Source organism: Etheostoma cragini, chromosome 11 (genome assembly GCF_013103735.1).
Source record: "Etheostoma cragini isolate CJK2018 chromosome 11, CSU_Ecrag_1.0, whole genome shotgun sequence".
Lineage (NCBI taxonomy): Eukaryota > Metazoa > Chordata > Actinopteri > Perciformes > Percidae > Etheostoma > Etheostoma cragini.
In genome coordinates, this window is record NC_048417.1 from 11,891,396 (window position 1) to 11,913,808 (window position 22,413).

The 22,413-nt window shown below is 38.7% G+C and overlaps 3 protein-coding genes across 3 annotated transcripts; 1 reads left to right on the plus strand and 2 right to left on the minus strand.

Moving 5' to 3' along the window:
• The first annotated feature begins 1,036 nt into the window (after positions 1 to 1,036).
• Positions 1,037 to 3,598, plus strand: LOC117953398 (gastrin-releasing peptide receptor-like). Its single transcript, XM_034886374.1, has 3 exons — positions 1,037 to 1,438; positions 1,817 to 2,168; positions 2,750 to 3,598. The coding sequence occupies exons 1-3, from the start codon at positions 1,041 to 1,043 to the stop codon at positions 3,062 to 3,064; spliced, it is 1,065 nt and encodes a 354-aa protein (XP_034742265.1). The 5' UTR covers positions 1,037 to 1,040; the 3' UTR covers positions 3,065 to 3,598.
• A 1,857-nt stretch (positions 3,599 to 5,455) lies between these two features.
• Positions 5,456 to 9,576, minus strand: asb11 (ankyrin repeat and SOCS box containing 11). Its single transcript, XM_034886349.1, has 7 exons — positions 9,454 to 9,576; positions 8,995 to 9,074; positions 8,804 to 8,911; positions 7,900 to 8,050; positions 7,647 to 7,781; positions 7,088 to 7,276; positions 5,456 to 7,003 (listed from the first exon to the last, which is right to left on the minus strand). Exons 1-7 carry the CDS (start codon positions 9,548 to 9,550, stop codon positions 6,879 to 6,881), a joined length of 885 nt encoding a protein of 294 aa, XP_034742240.1. The 5' UTR covers positions 9,551 to 9,576; the 3' UTR covers positions 5,456 to 6,878.
• Positions 9,577 to 10,658: 1,082 nt separating this feature from the next.
• piga (phosphatidylinositol glycan anchor biosynthesis, class A) lies at positions 10,659 to 18,136 on the minus strand. Its single transcript, XM_034886311.1, has 7 exons — positions 17,900 to 18,136; positions 16,046 to 16,528; positions 15,687 to 15,957; positions 14,904 to 15,036; positions 14,447 to 14,579; positions 12,708 to 12,914; positions 10,659 to 11,489 (listed from the first exon to the last, which is right to left on the minus strand). The coding sequence occupies exons 2-7, from the start codon at positions 16,490 to 16,492 to the stop codon at positions 11,211 to 11,213; spliced, it is 1,470 nt and encodes a 489-aa protein (XP_034742202.1). The 5' UTR covers positions 16,493 to 16,528; positions 17,900 to 18,136; the 3' UTR covers positions 10,659 to 11,210.
• Positions 18,137 to 22,413: the final 4,277 nt, after the last annotated feature.

Genomic DNA, 22,413 nt, shown 5'->3' on the forward strand with positions numbered 1-22,413 from the left:
GGGGGAATTATAAACTCTGCAGCCATTTTGTTCTTTAAAAAAATATGTGACAACAGACGAGTCTGGATAATTAAAATGGTTTGAATCGTGCTCACAGAAGCACATTTCCATCTGTGTTATCTGCCATGATACAGGAAATTTGTATAAATTTGCATTTATATTAGAAAATGATTTTGAGCCCACTTGGCACTATCTGATGCACCAGCAAGAAATGTGCTGCCATATGTCTCCAGTATGAGGCATGTACCTTAGGCAATGTGTAGGTGAAGGGTTTATTGGAGACTAAAGGCGTGTTGAACATGAAAACATAATGATTTGAAAGGTTAACTCCCACACCTCACTTAATTTTTTTAATTAAAACTGAAGGTCTGCGGTGACAGAAACAGCATAATATAAAATTACCATATACCCCTTTCGTAGTACGCAAGTAGTAAACAAGTTTATGCGGATTGGCACTGTTGTTGCAGAGTTCAGTTAATTGTTGTAATAGAGTACAGGAAGTAAAACAGTTTTTCTTGGTTTTATGATGAGGTTTCTACAGTTAATAAGCTACAGCTAATAGTCTAATAGGCTACTGCTACAGCCAAGGCAGCTGTAGAAGAAGCTTCACTGTATGTCCTAGTGTAACTGGCATAAACAGGGACATCAATAGTCAAAGGACACTCTACTGGTAATCCCATAACGTTCAAACTCAGTTTAAACTAACTTCAAACTATTTCCACTTGGATCCAAACCACTGTCCAACTGAGATGCAATGCACACTGAAGTGGTGATAACTCCAAATCATATCCAGGTGACCACTTGTGTATGCTATGTTTTCAGAACATTTGTGCATATGTGCCAATTTATTCTGAATCTCATTGAGGAGAGTTTAAGATGGTTTGCCCTTAAGCAATACAGTCGCCCAAATGCCTGAAATGCCTGATATGACGCGGCAGCAGCAGGAGGTCGCAAAGCCTACTTTATAAAGTCAGTCACCAAACGCACCAAGAGACATCGGACTGTGTTGACACCTCCGTCCGCTCCCTGTAAAGGCTGCTATGTCTCTGGAGGACCGACTCGTTATAAACCCAGAGGACAGCAAGGTTCTGGTTCTCAATACTTCCACAGGGGAGCAGCAGCAATACAACATCTGGCTCCCGGGAATCGGGATCGCTGCTGTCTACGGGATCATTATTATCGTGGGTCTAGTTGGAAATGTCACATTGATGAAGACGTGTCTAATGGTGAAGTCTATGAGGACGGTGCCCAACTTGTTCCTGTCCAGTCTGGCTTTAGGGGACGTGCTGCTGCTGCTGACCTGCGCCCCGGTGGACGCCAGCCGCTACCTGGTGGACGAGTGGCTGTTCGGCCGCGTCGGATGCAAACTGATCCCGTTCATCCAGCTCACCTCTGTGGGAGTCTCCGTGTTCACCCTAACGGCTCTCTCCTCTGACCGGTAGGCTACTTTTCACGCAGTTAGGCTTTTAAACTTTTCTTCAACACTACATCAGGTTTTCTTCGACTAAATATAAATCAGTTTCACGCTTCAGTTGTTTCAATAGCCTACTCAGTTCAATTTTATTTATTCCATGGGCAATTCAGACCCAATCAGAGGTTATTGTCTCTATCTAATCTGTCAGAGAGAGAGCAGGACTGTGGTTTATCGTAGTCCCCTCAGACAAAAAGATGAGACCGTTTTTCTGCAGTTGTTTTTGACCAAATGCATAATGAAGAAAATATACAGAGGTATTCATTTCATCTTAATATAGTCTCCATCCACACAGTGCCATAACAAGTTTTATTGATGCTCTACATATTTCTGTTCTCTGTTCAGGTACAAAGCAATTGTCAGACCTCTGGACATCCACAGGTCCAGCGCTGCACTCAGCATCTGTTTTCGAGTGGGGGCCATCTGGTTGCTCTCTGTGATTCTGGCCATTCCTGAGGCTGTCTTCTCCGACCTGCACGCCTTCACCACCAACCACACCAATGAGACATTTGTGACCTGTGCGTCCTACCCCCACACCAGAGAGCTGCACCCAAAAATCCACTCCACCGCCTCCTTCCTCATTTTCTACATCATCCCGCTCTTCATTATATTGGTTTACTACTCCTTCATTGCTCGCAGTCTGGTCAGGAGCTCTGTGGACATCCCTGCTGAAGGGCACCTGCACCTCCAGAAACAGGTTGGATTCTGGGGTCCTCGGATTAGTTATCTAATTTACAAAGTGGTCTTTATAAATCACTCTCTATACTAATTATTTCCATGTTTAGTAATCCTACTGTGTGTGTGAGAGAAACTGATTGGTTGAAATCTTTTTTTATACAAGTAAAACTCAGAGCTCAGTACTCACTGAGCTCCGCATGCTGACATGCTCCCACTGACAATGCTAAATTGGTAAAACAGCAGCAACCCTTGTATATAGAACCACTTATACTAGCTATGTACTACTTATTGTATACAGTTTATGTGAACAACAAGTGTTGCTGCAGATTTGACCTCTTTAGAATTCTTCCCCCTCTCCATGCACCTTGGATGTAAGTGAAGTTATGGGATTGGCTGTATTCAATTTCATACCCATCCAAACAATTTCCTTAAAGACAAAACCGTCAAAGTGTTGAAGGCGGTAGAGGAAAAGTCAGAGGATTCATCCTCTGGGAACATGAATGTCTGTACAAAATTCCATGACAGTCCAGCCAATCTTCCAGTCTGGACCAGAGTGTGAAGAATTATAAGAGCTCATTTCTCTTCTCTTTTTCCCGTCAGATCAAGTCCAGAAAGCGTCTGGCCAAAACTGTGCTGGTGTTTGTTGGCTTGTTTGCTGGCTGCTGGCTGCCCAGTCATGTGATCTACCTGTACCGCTCCTACCACTACAACCAGGTGGACACCTCGCTGGGCCACTTCATCGCCAGCATATGCGCTCGCATTTTGGCCTTCACCAACTCCTGTGTAAACCCATTCGCCCTCTGCCTGATGAGCAAAAGCTTTAGGAAACACTTCAACAAGCAGCTCCTGTGCTGCACTTCTCCCAGACGCTTGTACAGTCAGAACAGTGGGAGCACAAATATAACTACAGTCTGAAAGCATCTGTGTTTTCATAAACTATATAACCCCTGTGCTGTGCTTCAGTAGGACTGAAGGCGTGTTGATTGTTTTCACTCGCACGTTTAAGTTTGATTTAGAAGTGTCAACTTCAGTGTGATCAATCATTTGGCCTTGTTGTCAAGTAATTTATCACTATTTTTTATGATCACGTCTCAGTTACCCTTTTTTACACCTTAAAATAATGTAAAATGTTTAGCTCTATCCAGGGAAAGCCACAGAAATGAGACAAGATGCAGGAAGCCTCTATTCTACTTTAAAACTAGATAAATTGTTGATTCAATGAAATACAATCACTGCAGATGTAAAGTTGCTCTTCCAAAACACTGGTAGAAAGCATCTTTTCTCGTTGCTTGAGATTATTTATTTCCTGTCAAATAAATGTTATATAAAAAAAAAAATGTTTGCAGTTGGTAAATCTTCTCTGTTTGTATCTCTGATGTAAAATGAAACTAAATATGAATATAAGTGTAAGAAAATGGAACTGATTGTAACCATGCATGACAGGCAAGCTTTCTTATGAAAGTTTTTTTTTTTGTTTTTTTTCATCTGCACAGTGTTTAAACACATTTGTTTAAAAAAAGACGACTGATGGAGATAAAGCAGAAGGTTTCTCTGACATGACTGAATAGTTCATCCTCTGTTCTGTATCATAGAAAGGTTTCAATATTAAGTTATTAGAATTGTCAAATGTCAGGTAGATATGTTTCGGTTATATTTTATGTGTTAGTTAATGCTGTTGGCTGTACACTGTATTTGTACATTTCTGCAGCCATTTGTTACTTTTGTTTAATGTTGATGTTTAATATAGAGCTGCATGCCTTGTGTTGTGGCGCCAACAGTCCAAAACTGAAATTTTTTTCAAGTTATGGTGATATAAAACTTCTTTTTAAAGCAGGTACCCATTTTAGTATCATTTTGAGGTCAAAATTTCAGTATATCTGGATCAATAATTTAGTTTATCACCAATACTTGCAAAATATGGCGCTCCCATCGGCTTCAACTGTTCTTTGTGTTTAGTGCTGATTAGCAAATGCTCGCATGCCAACGTGCTAAATTCAGATGGTAAACATTATTCCTGCTAAATGCATTAATAGCACGCTGATATAAGTATTTGTCAAAGCACCGCTGCTTAACAGAGCAGCTAGCATGGCTGTAAACTCTTTGTCTCCTAAAAAATTAATTATAATATTATTGAAACTATTGTTGATTAATTTTTATGTTAAGTGACTAACCGTTCAGTACTATAAATATATACTAGTGATAACAGTCATAATGTATGATAATAACATGCTATTAATGATATGCAACAAACAAATTTTTATGTTGACATCTTTACCATGAATGTCTTGATATTTATGTTCAAATAAACTTTATTTGAGATGTATGACCCCTGTGGGCAATGGGTTTTGTGGCTTTCGAAAGTTAATGAATAAAAAAAGAAAACTTTTCTCTGAATTGATTTGTATCAGAAAGGAAAGTCTGTCACTGCATATCTCTCTGCAGAGAGTGAGACTCTGCTACATATCTGACCTTTGAATGGAGCTCAAAGCTATACATAATAAATCATGTTATATACTTTGATTTATTAAATCTATTGCATTGGACCTACTCATTCTATGTAACCTACACCCTCAGTTTAAACCCAGTGAGAACTGTGGCTTCACAGAAAACATCCACGTTGTTTTATCTAATGTGCGCGCTGTGTTCAACACCTCCAGAGGTCCTTTGTACAAGCTGAAAGACTTTCTCACAGTCAGCATATAAACACTGACACTAGACACAATCAGCAGGATATCAACACGTGAATACAAATAAAAAATAAAGAAATCCCGGCATATATCCGTCTTTTGGAAGTTCTGCTGAAGGCAAGGCTACTCTTTGAAGTTTAGGTTAAGACATGTCAAGTTAAATCAGTTCAAACAAGATATTTTAGGTCTTTGCAGAGGTGACCTTACAGCATGGCATTAAAAACAGGACATTAACTCCCCTTCAGCAACACCAATCTCAAAACTCCCTGAGTTCTACAGATCATTTTCTCTTGCTGCGGCTTTAATTCTTAATTGTATACCGTTTGTCCGATTTGACAATGCTACACAAGCTGGGCATATTCTTAGCTGGTCTTGTTTGTTTCATACATATTTTGTAATTCCATTAAATATAAAACATTTCAAAACACCACAGTTCATTCAATGAATGTTAACGTTCATGTATCTTGCTGTTTTTTTACTGTTCACAGTCCATCAACTACTCATGTGACTTATAGTATAAAAAAAGCTGGCTCATTTGGAGAAAATGTAACTGGTTTGGGTCAGAAGATCTGGATATTATACTGGTCAGAGAATCAGGGAAGGAGAGATGATCTACATGTCAGAAGATTTTATTGTAGGAAGTGGAGTGGATGGACAAATGTGCCAATAGCAGGATGACTATAAGAGTAATGTTCATAGAAATGTGGAAGAAACTCCCTAGCAAATACTCAACTTACTGCATATGTACTATATTGCACATTAGGGCACACAACTGCAAATGACTCTACATTACTGTTTGTAAACCACAAATATTTGGATAGCAAACAGATCAGAAGTAGTGACAAGGCACTGCACTCCACACCACTTGTGAAATTATGAGCAAATTAAAGCTAAAACAGTGAAATACCAAATTCTGAAACAAAAGACAATTAAGATCACAAAAGATAAGTACAGATTATACAAAATATTACAATCATCTTTAAAATACTTCATAATTCTGCATAACAATATCAGTCCACCAATTTAGTTCGCACATAAAAAAGAATGCAAGTTGATGTAGCAGAACCAGAGATTCCGTGTTCTTATTCCACACATTATTCCCTCTGGTCAAAACCTTTCGCCTACATTACCCACAATACAACAACTTAACCGACCACAGTTCTTTTAGAGAATGGGTTTGTATTGCTATAATGGCTAATGTTGTCTCGTTAGCCTCAAGCAGAGGTTAGGAATGGGGTACAGAGGTCTGGTAACATCACTTCTTTCTAACTCCACACCTCCAGATGTTTTTTTATTTCAAACCTGTAGTCCTTAATGGATACTGACTCAAGTGATGTCACTCAAGGCAACATAACAGATTCCGCGCAGCTCCCTTCCACAACTTTTTTTCCCCACACATGTAAAAGTACTAACCAGACTTAGATTGTAAAATCTGTAGAGTTTTCATTTAAAATCATTTGGAATGATATAAAATCCATAGATGCGGAATGGACAGCTCTTCCTTAAAAGTATAAATACAAAACTTCATACATTAAAGTATCTGCAAAATACAGATGAGTCCCATTCTCTGAATAGCTTCTTTTTTTCTTTTTTTTTTACTTTGCCTTGTCAGTCAGGGACAAGGCACAAATGTCAAGGGCAACTCAGTATACAATCGGGTCCATAAATATTGGGACATTGACACAATTCTCATCTTTTTGGCACAACAATGGATTTGAAATTAAACAAAGAATATGTGCTTTAACTGCCAACTTTCAGCTTTAGTTTGAGCATATTTACATCCAAATAAGGTGAACGGTGTAGGAATTACAACAGTCTGAACACGTGCCTCCCATTTTATTGGCCAGCACAAGGCTGCCGGGCCTGACGGCATCAGCAGGATGGAGAATACGGAGCACTGGTGGGGCTCCCAGCCCCTTTGCATTCTGGGGGAGATGTGGACATGGTTGAGGAGTACATATACCTGGGACAACAGACACAGCCAGCAGGCTCTATCTATCTATCTATCAATCAACGAGCTGCAGTAGCAGAGCAGAAACGTTTCATTGGTAGAGAAGAAAGTCCTTAATACTGTGAGGGAGGAAGAGGCCAGAGGCTCTATGGAGACGACTCCTTCCCAGACTTCGACGAATACAAAACCGACAGAACTGAGTCAGAGAGCAGGGACCTGGAGGCAGAAGAGACAGAGTTGTTAGACATTACAATTTAACAAACTGGATTAATGTATCAGGCATGAGGGTCCACAACATACCTTTTTTCTGCAGTGCTATTCTTACTGCGCTGTTTGGGGACGACAGATCGAGAGGAGTCTTTCCCTCTACGTTCCTACAACACCCATCAGCCCCAAAGTCCAGAAGAAGATCCACTATGATGGCGCCTTCCCCTCGAACTGCAGCATGTAAAGGACTGTCCTGCCCACACCCAATTCGAACATCTGCTCCTACAAGTGCACACAAATTGAGTTAGATACATAGAACAGGGAAAGGATAAAGTAATTATTTTATGGTGAGAATGGGTTATTGTTGCAGTTTGGGTATACAAATGTAGCAAAGACAATGAGAAACTCTTCTTTAATTATTTATTTACTGACCTGTGCTACTTTGTGCCTTTTAGTGTGATTTTAGTCCTCTAGGATATTTTATCTAAATTGAGTGAAATCATCTAACTCATCGAAATTAAAAGTGAAACCAAAAAAAGGCAAGACTTGAGGGACTTAGATGTATTTTCAATTGTTAGAGTATCCCGTTAGGGTAAACAAAAGCTCTCCTCTTGACTATTTGTGATACTGCAGAGTTTGCAGATTATGTTACCTGACTGTAGTAGCACCGCGACGCAGGTTGCAGCCCGGGCCATGCAGGCGGAATACAGCGGCGTCCCAACTACCGGCAGCTCCATGTCGATATGAGCTCCATACGACAGCAGCACCTTCAGACACTCTGTGTGACCTGATGGAGAAACAGCATTAGAGTCTGTGCACTGATCACTTCTTTACACTTAAGATGTTTATACACACACACACACACACACACACACACACACACACACACACACACACACACCTACCTTTCTTAGCAGCCTCATGGATGGGTGATGCCAGCAGGTAGGGGGTGTGGATGGAGGCCCTGTGCAGCAACATGAGCCTGACACAAGTAGCACTCCCACTGCTGCAAGAGTTGAAGAGAGGTGTGGCGCCATTGGTTGATACTGCCTCCACCTTTGGGGAGATAAGAATGTTTCCAAAATAATTTCAGTGGTTCATCAACTCGTAACAGGGTGAACGGCACTTCCGCATTCACTTTGCAGCTCTCTACCGGCTATAACCGCACTATGCAAGTTTGCCAGATCGAGTAGCAGATCTGTAGTTCATATGGGACATAATGGGACAATTCCGCTTCCAACCTGTAGGGGGACCAAAGCAGGAAAGGTTCTCTAGTGTTGCTTTACATCAGTTTATCAGATGTTGTGTAGCTACCTCTGGAGCCACAGAAGGTTTTATTACAACTTTTTTCACATATGCAGTAGTACTCCCCAAGACCTGTAAACAAAGCGGATCTGAACCAGTGAAGTTCCCCTTTATAAACACTTACATAATGACATGTTTTCTTCACAAATTCAGTCAACATGGATGGAGTGAGTACCATTAACTGTATTTATTTTTAGTTTCTCAGCAGACTTGAGGATTGCTTTTGAAGTCTGAGACCTAGTCATACAATATGTAAAAGGAGTGGGAATGCTTGCATTGATGAATATTTTCTCTGCTTCATACTCTATCAATTGTTTGATGAATTTCAAGTTGGCTATGTTGACATTTTACTTTATTCCTCTACTTTTCCATTTAAAAAAAAGTAAAGCTTTGAATTTCTTTATTTATGATTACTTAAGTTTGTGTCATGTACAACCTAAAGTTTCTAACATAAATACCCTAAAACATGCCTGCCTTTAAAGTTAAAACACACAACATTCTTACATTTGCACCATTGTCCAGCAGGAACTTTGCACAAGCGTAATGACCACCAAGGCAAGCTTCATGGAGAGGAGAGACTCTGTCCATGGTGAGTGTGTCTACATGGTAGCTCTGCAAGGAGATCAGAGAGGATAATACTGTCACATACAACCACGTATTGAATTGTGTACACACATCAAGAAAGACCCAAGTACCTGAGCAATGAGGCTTCTCAATTGTAGCAGTCGGCCTTGGTAGGCAGCTTCATGGAGAGGAGTTCTGTCTGACCAGAAGTCTGGGGAGACACAGGAACTAAGATCAGGAAGGTCTCCACATTCAGAAAACACACAGATATCAGGTTCACACCAACCCAAAATTTACTGAACACATGGTTTTGTTAGCTACTGCATAGCCATGTAAAACAATTTTAACATCCAAAGTTTTCAGGTCTCAACCAATCTGTAATGGCTAAATTAAATTAAACAATAAACAAAAAACTACAAGGACACTGGGATTTGTTGTTTAATGCAAATATGTGCACAGCTAAACTAAACTTACTAGAAAGTGCATACTTTAGAAATAACAAGTAATCCAGTTGTTTACTTTTAATTTCTCTCATGACAAAAAAATGTTTAAGGTCAAAAAAGACAAAGAAAAAAGAAAAAAAAACTTACCAGCCATCAGCGAGTTGCATGCCAACCCCCCATAGATGTAAAAGGATCTCTGCCAAGGTTGTGAGCACAGGGAAACCTCAGTCTGAAGAGCAGCCATGATGAAAATGAACAGAAGACTCCTCCACAACTCAAGCTCGCCCAAGCATATATACAAGTCTGAAGTTGGCCGTCCTTCTTATCTGTATCCACCTCCCCCACATTGCCACCTTCCGCCCACCCTCGTCCCAGTCCATGGATATAGTCTAGAGTATGTGCATAACAATGGTCCTTTGGAACGACCTGTTCTGATGATACACCTTGAAAAAAGTGCTAAATGTGCATGCAAACAGCAACAAGCAGACGCAGACTTGGACAAGTTTCACAGTGTAGATATTTGGGTGATAGCTATCTTCTGTTATGATTAAATGTTTTTCAGCCCCTAAAAATATTCTGCCACTACAGGATCTAAATGTAATGATTGCATACAATAAAATAACTTCCTCCAAAATGTATGCTGAAGAATTGTCCACAGTAGATCAAAGACACAGCTCCTTACATCGCTTAAAATAAACTCTACATGTACACACATCTACTGATCAGTTGCACATTTAATACACAATACATTTTGTAATTTCTCTCTCTACATGAACTCATGTGACAGTAAGTTTTTCTTTGCAGACATGATATAATGTTCAACCTCCAATCACATCGCTATGCAAATTCCCATTGTTGGCCTTGAAAAGCCACCCCATCTCTATCACCTCCTGTTTCACAGCTAATCTGTGTTTTGTCAGGCACTTTTCGTTCCAAAGAGCCATCTCTTTTGTAAAACTAATTTGAAGAAAGTAGCAGTCTTTGTTCTAGGTGTTCTGCTGCCTCATGTATTGGTTTCTAGAAGGTAAAACTGCTACAATGCTGTAGACCAGGTGTCTTCAATGTTTTTTAAGCCCAGGCCCCCTTAACTCAAAGAGGCATCGATCAGGGGCCACCCATCTACATGTTGTATAAATTAAAGTTGCATACTATTAAATTCATAGATCCTAATTATTGTTGGCATTATGGTATATATCATGACTACCTTACCTATACACCAGTAATCTGTGGGGAGTTATATTTGCTAATAATAGGTTGGATTCATGATATAACTGAGGACCCACTAGGGTTCCCGGACCCCCTGTTGAAGATCTCTGCTGTAGATCATCTACATGACATGTGAAAAACAGATGAAACATGGAAAGTATGTTTTATTTTCTAGAATGGATTGTCTGGAAGACACACGACCATCTGAAAAAACTCCCAGGTGTCATAAATATGTAAATATGTAAAATTATGCAACAAAAAAGCATTTGTGACAACAAGCATTCATGATATCAAAAATAAGACAAAGCAATTTGCACTGATATAACTAAAGCTTTGCACAAACAGTGACCTTTACTGACAACACTAATTGAAAATAGGTTACTGCTATTTTTATTCCCCATAAGTGTAAAATTAACCAGCCCGTTGACACCTTCTGCTTGGCGCTACCTATGCTGAACATAAAAAAGGGCTTAATGAACCTCCAAGGAATTCCACAGGTTTCCATTTTAATCATTAAGTATGAAACAATGCTGCGGTTTTAGATAAAATACTTTCACACAAGGTCCCTTTTGATAAGTAAATGTTCAGGGTTGCCATAAGCACATTAAGTATGCAGCGTTTCATATGTCAGTTAGCACCCCAAAGAGAACATACAACACCATTTAAGCAGCTAGAAGTGAGGCAGAGGTATGGAGGGATCACAATGTTAACAGTGCTGCTCGCTTCATGGCACTTTTAGAATGTCCTCTTACTTTACTGCTGGGTACCTGCCTCCACAGTCCGTGAGGGCCGGTGGCGTCCACAGCAACATCCATGACCCGATCTGGCACCCACCACTGCAGAAGCAGCAGGAAGAGAAAGTCTAAAACAGCAACGAATGCAAAGATGGAGCCAGCCACAGGGCCGCAGTGGGCCCTCAGCCTCCGTAACCGTCTGTCAAGGGGAAGCACCTCCTCTCCAGCAACTTGGTCGTACACCTGAGAGGGGGAAAACAATGATCAGTGTGAAGACATCAGCTGTGTGACCTTTTAGTAGATTTAACTTCCACTGTGCCTGATTCCACCTGAGTGTAGTGCAGTAATTTCCCCATTGGGGACTAATAAACAAATTATCTTATCTTATGATGGCCTTTTCATAATTACATTATGAACAGAGGATATTGGCATCTAAAAACGCTTTGCTATCTTCTAATAGCCTTCTCCTGGTTTGTGAGCGTCAACTATTTTCAGTTTCCTAGACAACTGCTTAGAAGTAGCCATGGTGCTGATTGTTGGGGCAAGGTCAGATGAGTCTGGGCATTTAAAACCTTAAGATTGACATCACATTGTCTTTCCAGACAATGATTGAGAACAATCCATGAAACTGTCAGGTCTCAGCTTTCCAAAGGGGGCGGTGCATGCTAGAAACTCTGCAGGATGCCTAAACCATTTTGGCATTTTTTTGTTTTCTGTTATTTTGAAAGTGTAAATGATGAAAATAAAATCTAACTTTTTGTGACATATTATACGAAGGTCTAATCTGTCATTTTATGCCTTTCGGAGATTTTTGCGTCTTTTTTTGGCTTCTTTATGCACATTATATACATTTTTACCTGGGGTGTCCAAACTTTCGAGCCCCACTGTAGATCCGAGATGCTACTTTCTGATGTCCTGTAGTGAGAGTGTGTGTGTGTGAGTCAAATTTCTCTATTATGACTACAGTTTTTTCTTACAGTGCCTAAGTATCTGAATTTTACAAATAGTAAACTGTTCTTTTGGGGAACTGTTCTTTAGAATTCTAAAGGCTACTGACTGTCAACTCCAGTTGTAGTCAAAATAAATTAAATATATTTTTAATACAAGAAAGGGTCTTTAAGTGTAATGATATTCCATTTCAATTTTAAACTCCCAGATATCGGCCTTAAAAATCCAGTATTGGTCAGGGTGTAGTAAACAGCATACCCAGAGTACAGAAATCATTTTTTTCATACACAGTAGACAACATAAAAAAAAGGTGACTGTAAACCAGTTACTTAAAGCAAATCCTCTCCATAACACTTCAGTTTACATCCAAAATTTTAAACTAAAGCGGGACTTTTACCTCACTTTTGTCTGTATTAGCAAATATGATCAAAATAGGTCTTAAGTCCATGCAAATATTCTAAAAGAAAACTGTTGAAAAAAGTTAAATGAAACTGCAGGTTTTAGTGAAACTACCTTCTCAGTCCTCTCAGCAACATTTCTCCAGGTGTAGAGGTTTTGCACACGGGCATGGATGGAGGCGGGAGAGGGGACAGAACCTGATCGTTGCCGGGCGATGACCATCTCCAGACCAGCACACAACGCCCGCACATTAGGCTCACACATGGTAATCAACTCCTCAGGCAACACCTCAGGAATGCCCCCCACACGAGTGCTAACCACCTGAGAAATAAAACAAAAACTGGATGCAAACAATGCAAACAAGCACACAAACAGATCACACTTAAAGCACCACCCATATTATGCTCATTTTCAGGTTCATAATTGTATTTTGAGGTTGGACCAAAATACGTTTACATGGTTTAATTGAAAAAAACAAACAAAAAAAAACATATTTTTGTTGTGCTGGACATTGCTGCAGATCCTGTTTTCAGCCTGTGTGTTTAGGTCTCTGTTTTAGCTACAGAGTGAGACATCTCACTTGTTTTAGCTACAGACTTCTTCTATACTATCTTTTTTGGTTATCGCACATGCACAGTGCGATCAGATCATAAGATCACATCAGCTAGATAACTCTTTGTCCAACTTTGGTCAGTACAAGGCAGGATTAGCTGGCAGAGTACTTCTAAACAAGGGCACACTTGTAGAATACCTGCAGAACAGGGACATGGAAGTAGTTCTTTTGTAGATTGTTGTAAACTAGCGTGTGTTGTAGCAGTGTTTTGCTATTGAGAACAAATTCTATTCAGTTGAATGTGCTGTTTTTGTAAAGCTGGATGGTTTGATATGAGAAGATGTTTCTTTTTTTTGCCAAATATCGGCCAAAAAAATACAGTATTGGTTAGGGTGTAGTAAACAGCATACCCAGACTAACGAAATCTGTTTTTCTGTTAAAAAACAGAAGAAGTTATGGAATGCAACTAACTTTAGTTAGTAGAGTAATAGCGTGTGAGACAGAGCCTGCTGGAGCTGGGCGAGAGCTGTGACCCATGGCCAGAATATCATAGTTCATAAAAATGCAGCGCAGTGACAATACAGACATTTCATACACACAACATCTGTAACTCTGGTGACCCGCCATTCGACCCATGCTGGACCCATTCATAATGAGTCAGCCGTTACTCTGTGAGTAGCATGTATGTCCATTGCACCCCCCTCTCTCTCCTTAGCTCTTTTAATCAGTTATTGTTGAAAACAAGTGAAGGAGCTTTCTCAGAGATACATAAAAAAAAAGATATATATATATATATATATATATATATATATATATATATATATATATATATATATATATATATATATATATATATATATATATATATATATATCCTACGCTATTTATTTCAGATAGCTAATTTTCATTTACATGTGTTGCAGCTGTATGTCTTTACAACATACAACTTCAACATGAGAAGAATGTTGCATAATATGAATGTGAAAGCAGGAATGCAGTCAATCTATTCTTGTGTTAAAATTAATTTGATAAAGTAAATGGAAACACAGGAAATAAAGTTTAAACATGTGTGTCTTACATAAAGGACATATTGCACCATGCATGGCCAAGAGTGTTCAGGGTTTTAATTTCAATCCAACAATACATGAGGTGATTTTAATGATCACATCTCTCCTCTTAAGCAGGAGAGTTATCAGTAAAATGACTGCGTTGCATGGTTATTGTATCTGTAGACTGAAAGCTGACATATTCTTTACTACAATATCCTATCCCTGAATCGTTTGTATGAATGCCAACACACCTGCAGTCCACAGCTGGCTCCTTCTAGAATGGCCATGCAGAACGCTTCTGTCAGAGATGTGTTGAGGAAAATGTGACCCTGCACCAAAACTCCACGAACATCTTTATGCTCCAAAGCCCCCAGCAGGCGCACCCTGCAGTGACACCATTTGAAGGAGTAAGGCACTTGTAATCCCCGCTTCACACACAAACCCTGCGCTTGACTATCCATGCTAGACTGCTGGTACGGGTTACTACACAGTAACTAGTTTTATTGTGTTATACATTGAACTGTATTTCAACAAATTTCACTACTCAACTACAATCCTTTCTGGACATTTGAGGAATATGCACTAAATGCTTAACCGTGTTGTCAACTTTCAATTTTATGTTTTTACAGAGAGCATTTCATAAAAGAGCTTTTAATTGGTATCTCTCTATCTTAAATATTCTTGGGAATTATGAGCATCCAGCAGTACCTGTCATGTAGTTGGTACTTCTCCCTTACTTCCTCTAGCACAAGTCTCTTAGGTCCCTCTCCACCAATTAGGAAGTGCAGATCTGGGTGTTTGAGGCAGAGCTCTGGGATTATTCCACCAAGTAGATCAATTCCTTAACAGAGGAAGAGATTGTGAACTTTTGCTTTGACAATGAAGATGATGCAAAACCTAATCAACATTGCTGTGGAATTCATTGAATATGTCACTAAAACCATTAACTTCCTTGTCAGCCTTCAGTTCATAGTTGAAAAAGTTTTTAAATTGTATCTTAAATTTATGTGGGACAATTCTGTTGATTGTATTTTTGGTCTGACTTAAAGGATTGTACTTTTCTTTGCCTTGTCTTTTTTCTTACCTTGTTTTGTTTTTCTTGCTTTAACTGTATAATTACCTGACATATCTTTACATTGTGTGTATGTTTACCTGTTTGTTTGTTGTAGAGAAATTATCATGTTTTAGATTTATATTTTTTTGTCTCCCTTTTTTGTAATAGGGAAGGACACTGAATAAGCCTTTTGGGCTTCTCTCCCTTTGTGCACTGCAGTTGCTTGTGCAGGTAAACTAAACTAATCTAATGCTGATCATAGCCTGAATAGAGCAGAATACTTGTAGTTGATACCAATATTGATATTTGAGTGTTTCATATATTTAGGCTGATACAGCCACTAACGCCATCCCTGGAGCTGGAAGATATATTTAAGTGTGAATGACTTGTGCTAACGTGAGGGCTTGAAAGACAAGCACAAAACAGCTTTTTCGTACCTTTGCGGTAGACAAGACGGCTGATCACAACAATAGTTATCCTGTCTTCTAGGCGTTGGGAGGGGTCAGGGGTGAAGTCCGTAGGGTCGACAGCGTTGGGAATAACAGAAACTATCTCTGGGTTGAGGGCTGCACGGAGCACCGTGTTTTCCTTACTTGTGTACGACACACACACAGTGTGGTTAGTGTCACACAGCGACACTGTCAGAAGCTTGTTGGTCAGAACGGAACTCACATCAGCAAAGCCAAAGAGTGAGTGGTCAGTGAACACCTGTCAATGATAATACACTTTAGGTTTATGTAAGCAGATTGGGTGCAACACAATTATTTTGAGACCTGGCTAGTAATAAGTTATGTACCGTGTTAAGGCCCATGGTCTTAGCGTGGAAAAGTGCATCATGGCCCATGGCAGAGAATGAGCTGTGTGCATGCACCACAGTGATGCGTTCCCTTACAAACACACAGCGCATTAGTGGGAGACTGTGAAAGCAGGTGGTGGCTGTGGACTGGTTGTACATCACCTGCAGGGGGAGGTAGTAGACCTTCAGTCCGTTAGTCAGGTGCCTGACACCCTTCCTCCTGCCATAGGCGTGGGTGACAATTACCACCTTGTGTCCCTTTTCAATCAAACACTGGGATAGCTGGTAAATGTGACTTTCTACTCCTCCCATATTCGGATAGAAGAAGTCGGACACCATGCAGATGTTGTGCTTCCTGCTGGGGACCCTGCCAACCTCTGCACGAGCTCCAGAGACACTCTGAGGTGAAGGGTTATTCACAGCTGCTGCTCGCCTTCGTTGGCCCATTGTAGCTGCCTTGTTTGGCTGCGCACCTCACTAGTGCTGGAACAAATTGTTAATTGATCAATTGGTTAATTAACTGAAAATTAATTGATGACAACATTATTTTATTGACAAATAAGTACACACATAAAAATATCATATATTTGGTGCTGAAACAATGTTGACATATTTTACTTTCCTACTTTTGTTCAACAGATATTTAGATTGCAATGGTATAAAACAAAGTGAAAATGATAATTATCACATTTGATTTGGTGGAAACAAAGCTGATTTTTGGCCTTTTTCTTTGAAAATGACTTGAATATGGATAATCGGCTACCAAAATAGTTGACGATGAATTAACATTTTCAATCAACTGATCAATGAATTACCCATTTCACTAATTACATCCAAATAAATGTTACTCTTACTGTAGGAGTCCAACGTTTACTAGGAGAACTGTAGCCCCTAACTCAAAAAGGTTAGGGGCACAGGCAGAAAATTTAGGGGGCACAAATTAATCCTACATGCAACGCAATCTTTTTCCCATATGCCCCATGTTAACTGTTTTACTGCTAAATGCTTTGTTAATAAATACAGAAACTACAATGTGATGTTTTCTTTTAGTTCGCAGTCATATTGTAATTGAATGGTCTTTTGCAAATGCACATTCAGATTCACATTCCTATTGTTTCAGTCTGTGTGTCTATCAACACAGCTCCGCTGACCGGAAGTGCACGCAAACCGGGTTGAGACGTAAACAAAATGAGGGAAAAAGAGGAGGGCTTCGGGACCCGCTTTTGCAACCGGTGGCGTTGCGTTTTCATTTATTAACATGTTACGGCAAACTCTACATTTGAGGCTAAGATTGTGTTTAACTAGTGTATTGTGTTTAAACTGCGAAGTAACTGCACTAACTACTCAGCTATGACATCTACTTGTTATTCACCAATGTATTGAACACATGGCAATAATAACCTTTTCTAAATTACGTCAAATACTTGTCAGTGAATCATACACATTTTCTTTCTTTTTTAAGTTAACCAACATGTATACGTCTAATGTTAGCTTTCTGTACTGTCACACTGTAGCGCCCATTTATATCTATGGTCTAATTTCACTCCCAAATGAAGCTGCTTCTCTCAACATTAACGTTATGTTTCACAGTAAAATGTCCCTTTAACTTGCATTCGATCCGTTACATTGTGGTGGGATTGTCAAGTTCGCTCATTAGCAGTAACAAAGTATGTCCAAACACCAGAAAGACTAGCTAGCTGGGGTAAGGTGACTATTAGCTAGCGTTAGCCAACTCTTTCAGTTAACATTTACGTTGTTCATGCCCTGTCTAGCTAACTAGTTCATTGTATATTAGCGTAAGGCTAACAAACTTTGTTCCTATTTAACCACTTGGCTGACATTAAATTGCCTTACTTTGGAAAAATGGCAATCCTGTTCCAGCCTGTGAAAATACCAAAATACACACAACTATTTTGCTGATGTAGATTCATTTCTACTCGCTAGCGTTAGATATAAGCTAACCACGGAGCTAACAGTTAGCTTCTTCCTCTTCAAAGCCCTTTTAGGTGCATACCGCCATCTACTGTACAGGAGTGTGTAACATCATGTCGTTTTACAAGTATCTCCAATTCGACTCATCAACCTTGTTTGGCATGGAAGCTGTATCATTCCCATAACTTTTCTCCACACAAATCTATCTTGTGGAACAACAAATGCATTATTAAGAGGAACAAGTCACTGTATTTGCATGAATGGATCGATAGAGGTATTATCTTCGTAAGGGATCTTTTTGATTGTAATAGCCAATTATTTAACTATGAATCCTTTCTCAGAGAGAAGGCATTCCCGATAACGTTCAAAGAATATAACTCAGTCTTCAAATCTATCCCTAATGGCATATTCAAATTAATGAAAAGTTATAAAAAACAAAATGTTCCAAATTTTAATTTTACTCTTCATATAAACGGTATGGATATTATGAGGAGGAATTGTACTAATAAACACATTATAAAATGCTTTCTAAATTTAAAGAAAATAACACCTTGCAAGAATTGTTAACTCATCTTTTTTATGGTTGTTCATTTTGCATTATATTCTGGAAAAGTTTCGAAAATGATATGGTTTCTAAAACAACACATACAATCACACTTGAAGGGAAACACATTACATATTTTGAATCTAAAGATAGAAATGCACATAATATTGTTTTTTGTAATCTTTTTATTTTTGTAGGGAAGTTTCATATTCAAGACCTTGCTTTAAACTATTCCAAATTTAAATTGACATATATTTTAGTCTCTTAAATTGGTAACAAATAAGAAAGCTATGACAATATCTGACATATAGTCTAATCTATTTAATAAAGAACATCTGTTAACTTTCTAAAATTTTTTCTTCTGCATTCTTCATATTATTATTTTTCTGTTTCTCATACTGATTAGATCTCAATTTCTTGCTCGTATTTCCCTCGCCAGTCTCGATATATTCCGACCAACTTTTTTGTTGTTGTTGCTCTACTTCTTTCTTTTAAAGCCCTTTTCTGTCTCGAAGTTCTGGATATCATCCAATCCATTTTATCCCAATCTGAACTAGTTTACATGCTGTACAGTCACAGTACAGTTTGTACATGTTCCCTCCCATTTATAACAATGATACCCTGTGTGACAACTAAGCTAAGTGTCTCCCTGTACACAAATCAATTCACAAAAAGTGGAAAGTGGAAATAATGACAGCATACAAAACGACATAAGGAAAAGAAAGTAGCACAAAAATACAAATTTAAGTGATTTAAGTGGCTGATTTAAGTGTTGGAAAGGGTTCAGTTTTACTTCCCCTTTTCAGGTTAGGTTTCATATTAACCCTTTGTTGACCTTGAAAAGTCCACACACTGACGTATTCACATTTTATTGCAAATGCGTTACCCTCTTTCAGGTTGCTTCAAATATGGTGTGCTCTCCTGATCGCAGCTACAGAGGCAAGGCTACTGACTATACCCAGAACATAGGACCAATGGTGGACTGGTCTTCTGGACCAGCAATATTTTTCATGCTGGAAAAGGCTCTGACTGTTTGGTTCTCCAGTGATCATTTGCAGGGATCACTTTGTGTGCTTTTTGGTGTATACTTTTTAACAAGGTTTGAGTTATAATCTGAGCTATGTGGGGGTCTCTCAAATAACTAACACTGCAGGTGGAGTTAAATAAAAAATAGGGTTTGAAAAATGTTCACGGCTTGCACACTCATCAGCAGTTGGTGCAATATAATATAATAATACATGGTGCGTAGTTCTTATGAAAAATGTGTCGTTTGGCACATTTATCGTGTTAACTTAAACAATTCTAAATACATTGAAAAATGCATTATTTGTGATTAAAATATTGGTTGTTGGCAATTTATTAGTGACCCACACAGATGTAGACTCATAGACCCCTTCTTATGCAAGCTCACCTCCCTGGATCCCACATAACTCAAACGCTGCCATTCAAATGTCACACTTTCACAAGGGGTTCCCTCTCAACCTTGATATATCATACATAAAATTATAATTATCTGTTTATGTACAAATGAAACAAATCAAAGCAATACCATTCACTGTAACCAGCGTATCAAAAATATAGTTACAGACAAATAGGCTTCTGTACATTGCAATCAAACTATTCTGTTGTTTAGGTATAGAGTGAGGGAATGTTGATTACCATATTACAAGAAAGAAGCTTGATCAAGGACCTGTACAAAGAAAATCACGATAGTCACACTAAGCCACATACATGTTATACACCTTTCATAAATATCTGCATTAAATTGGACCACAATTGAAATCAACAATGCATAGTGATATATCACCTCTATAGTAATAAAGGGTAAATGATAACAAATAAAATGGTTGCATATCAACTCAGAATTAAAATTTAAAATAATTGTTGCAAAGTTGCAATATCAGAAGTTACCTTTGAATACAATAAATATATAATAAAATAACATTCTTTTCTCCCATTTGAAGTATAGAACTTAAGTTATTTATATACAGTAGTATACTGTATATACATAACCACAAAATAAAATGGCTCATTTGTATGCTGAATTTCCTAAAGAAGTAGGAGTACATTGTATAACAGTATAATTTTTTATATTTTCTGAATGTATAATGCATTCAGAAAATGGTCTAGTACATGTTAGTAAGACCATTTTCATGTAAACAAGGCAATTTTCCAAAAATTTTAATTATTTTGGTTGGATTTTTAAATGCAGTCAGTTACCTGCTACAGAATTCACAACAGCACTCACATTCAGCAATCTATTTTTGTTGTGTTATGATTTTTTTATTTTTATGTAATGTTTATGTAACTCATTTTCATTAAATTAGGGGTGGAACGGTTCACAAAATCACCGGTTTGGTTTATAACACAGTTTTGGGGTCACGGTTTTCCAGTTTAGTTAGATACGTTTTTAGAAAAGAGGGGGCATTGCAAATTTCAACATACTCTAACACTACCTGTAACATGTCAGTTCTTAATGCAAATATTAGTTTTTCCACTTGAAATTAAAGTGCAGTATTTTAAAAACTGTGAAAAGAATATGGCTAAATGTTATTATCAAAAGGAAAAGTGCCACCGTGCTATTAAAAAGTAGATTAAAATAAAACACATAAAGTGCAGCATAAGAGGAGAGTCTGGCTACTCCACATAGCATTTGGGGATGGGAGGAAAACGTGCTCTGGTTGGTCGGCAGTTTTTTAAACCAATCACAATGGTCTTGGACAGTGCTAAGCACCGGAGAAAAGCAGGAGTGGCATTGCAAAATAGGCTCAGAAGGAGCTTGTTTTGGTGGAAAATGTGGACGTTTAAAATCTGCTTTAGTCATGCAACAGAAAACTCAGATTAAACAGATAGTCTAGCTAGCTGTCTGGGCTTGTCTTGCAGAGATCTGAGAAAAGGTTAACCCTCGTCATCCCAAGGCAACATACATGCTGCTTGTGGATTTTCCGGCAGCAACGAAGCCAACCCAGATGTAGAATGTCAAGGACATAGATGAAATGCAGCAAAAGCCAATTACACTGTTTTCAAAACAGCACTGCTCTGTTCATTCTATTTCTATTTTCCTTTGCAAGTTCGGGATGTTACTGAAATGTTGAAATGTGAAAATGTAGCGGCCCGAGGAACGTTACTTTAATCATATGCTGAAATCCTGCATCCATCTTTCTCTGCAATATGTAATGCTTTAGTTGCAGATTGGATTGTCCTTTCTAAATCTCTACTACTTGCACTGTCAACTGACACATAATGTATTTTACTTGAACCGTTCCATCCTAATTGAAATGTTTCACTTCATCTTCATATCTTTTTACAATCCTTGAATTTGAAAGAAAAAATATAAACACCTGCCTGCAAACATCCATAAAAGCTCACAAGATGGACATCTTTTTCAGAAACCCCTCATTACTTAAGCGGTATGAACACATGATTTAACCTGTCTCGGTTTGGGCATGATGCCACATCCATTACTAATTAGTTCGGTGGAAACTGCTTCACATTAGAGATCCTTGTGTGTTTAACAGTAGAAGTTGTTAGCCCCCACTTCTTGTGTCCTTTGTAAACTCCTTTATCAAAGACAAAAGATATGTAAGTTACACTCAAGACCTACAAATGAAAACACAGAAGAACTACACTGGTAGCAGCTTGATTTCACAAAGCCAAGTAGTTTTTCACCAGTCTGGTTTAACCAGTAAAGCTCAAATCAACACTACCAATTAATAAAGATCTCTCTCATTATGACAAACACTTACTGTGCGTCCCAACGGCGCCACAAGAGAAGGGAAAGTCCAAACACCAACATAATGGGAATGATTGTTAAGTACCGGTATCGGGTACTGTCTGTGGAAAGAAATACAACACTTAAGGCATGTAAATATTAAGGTCTTATGATATGTTG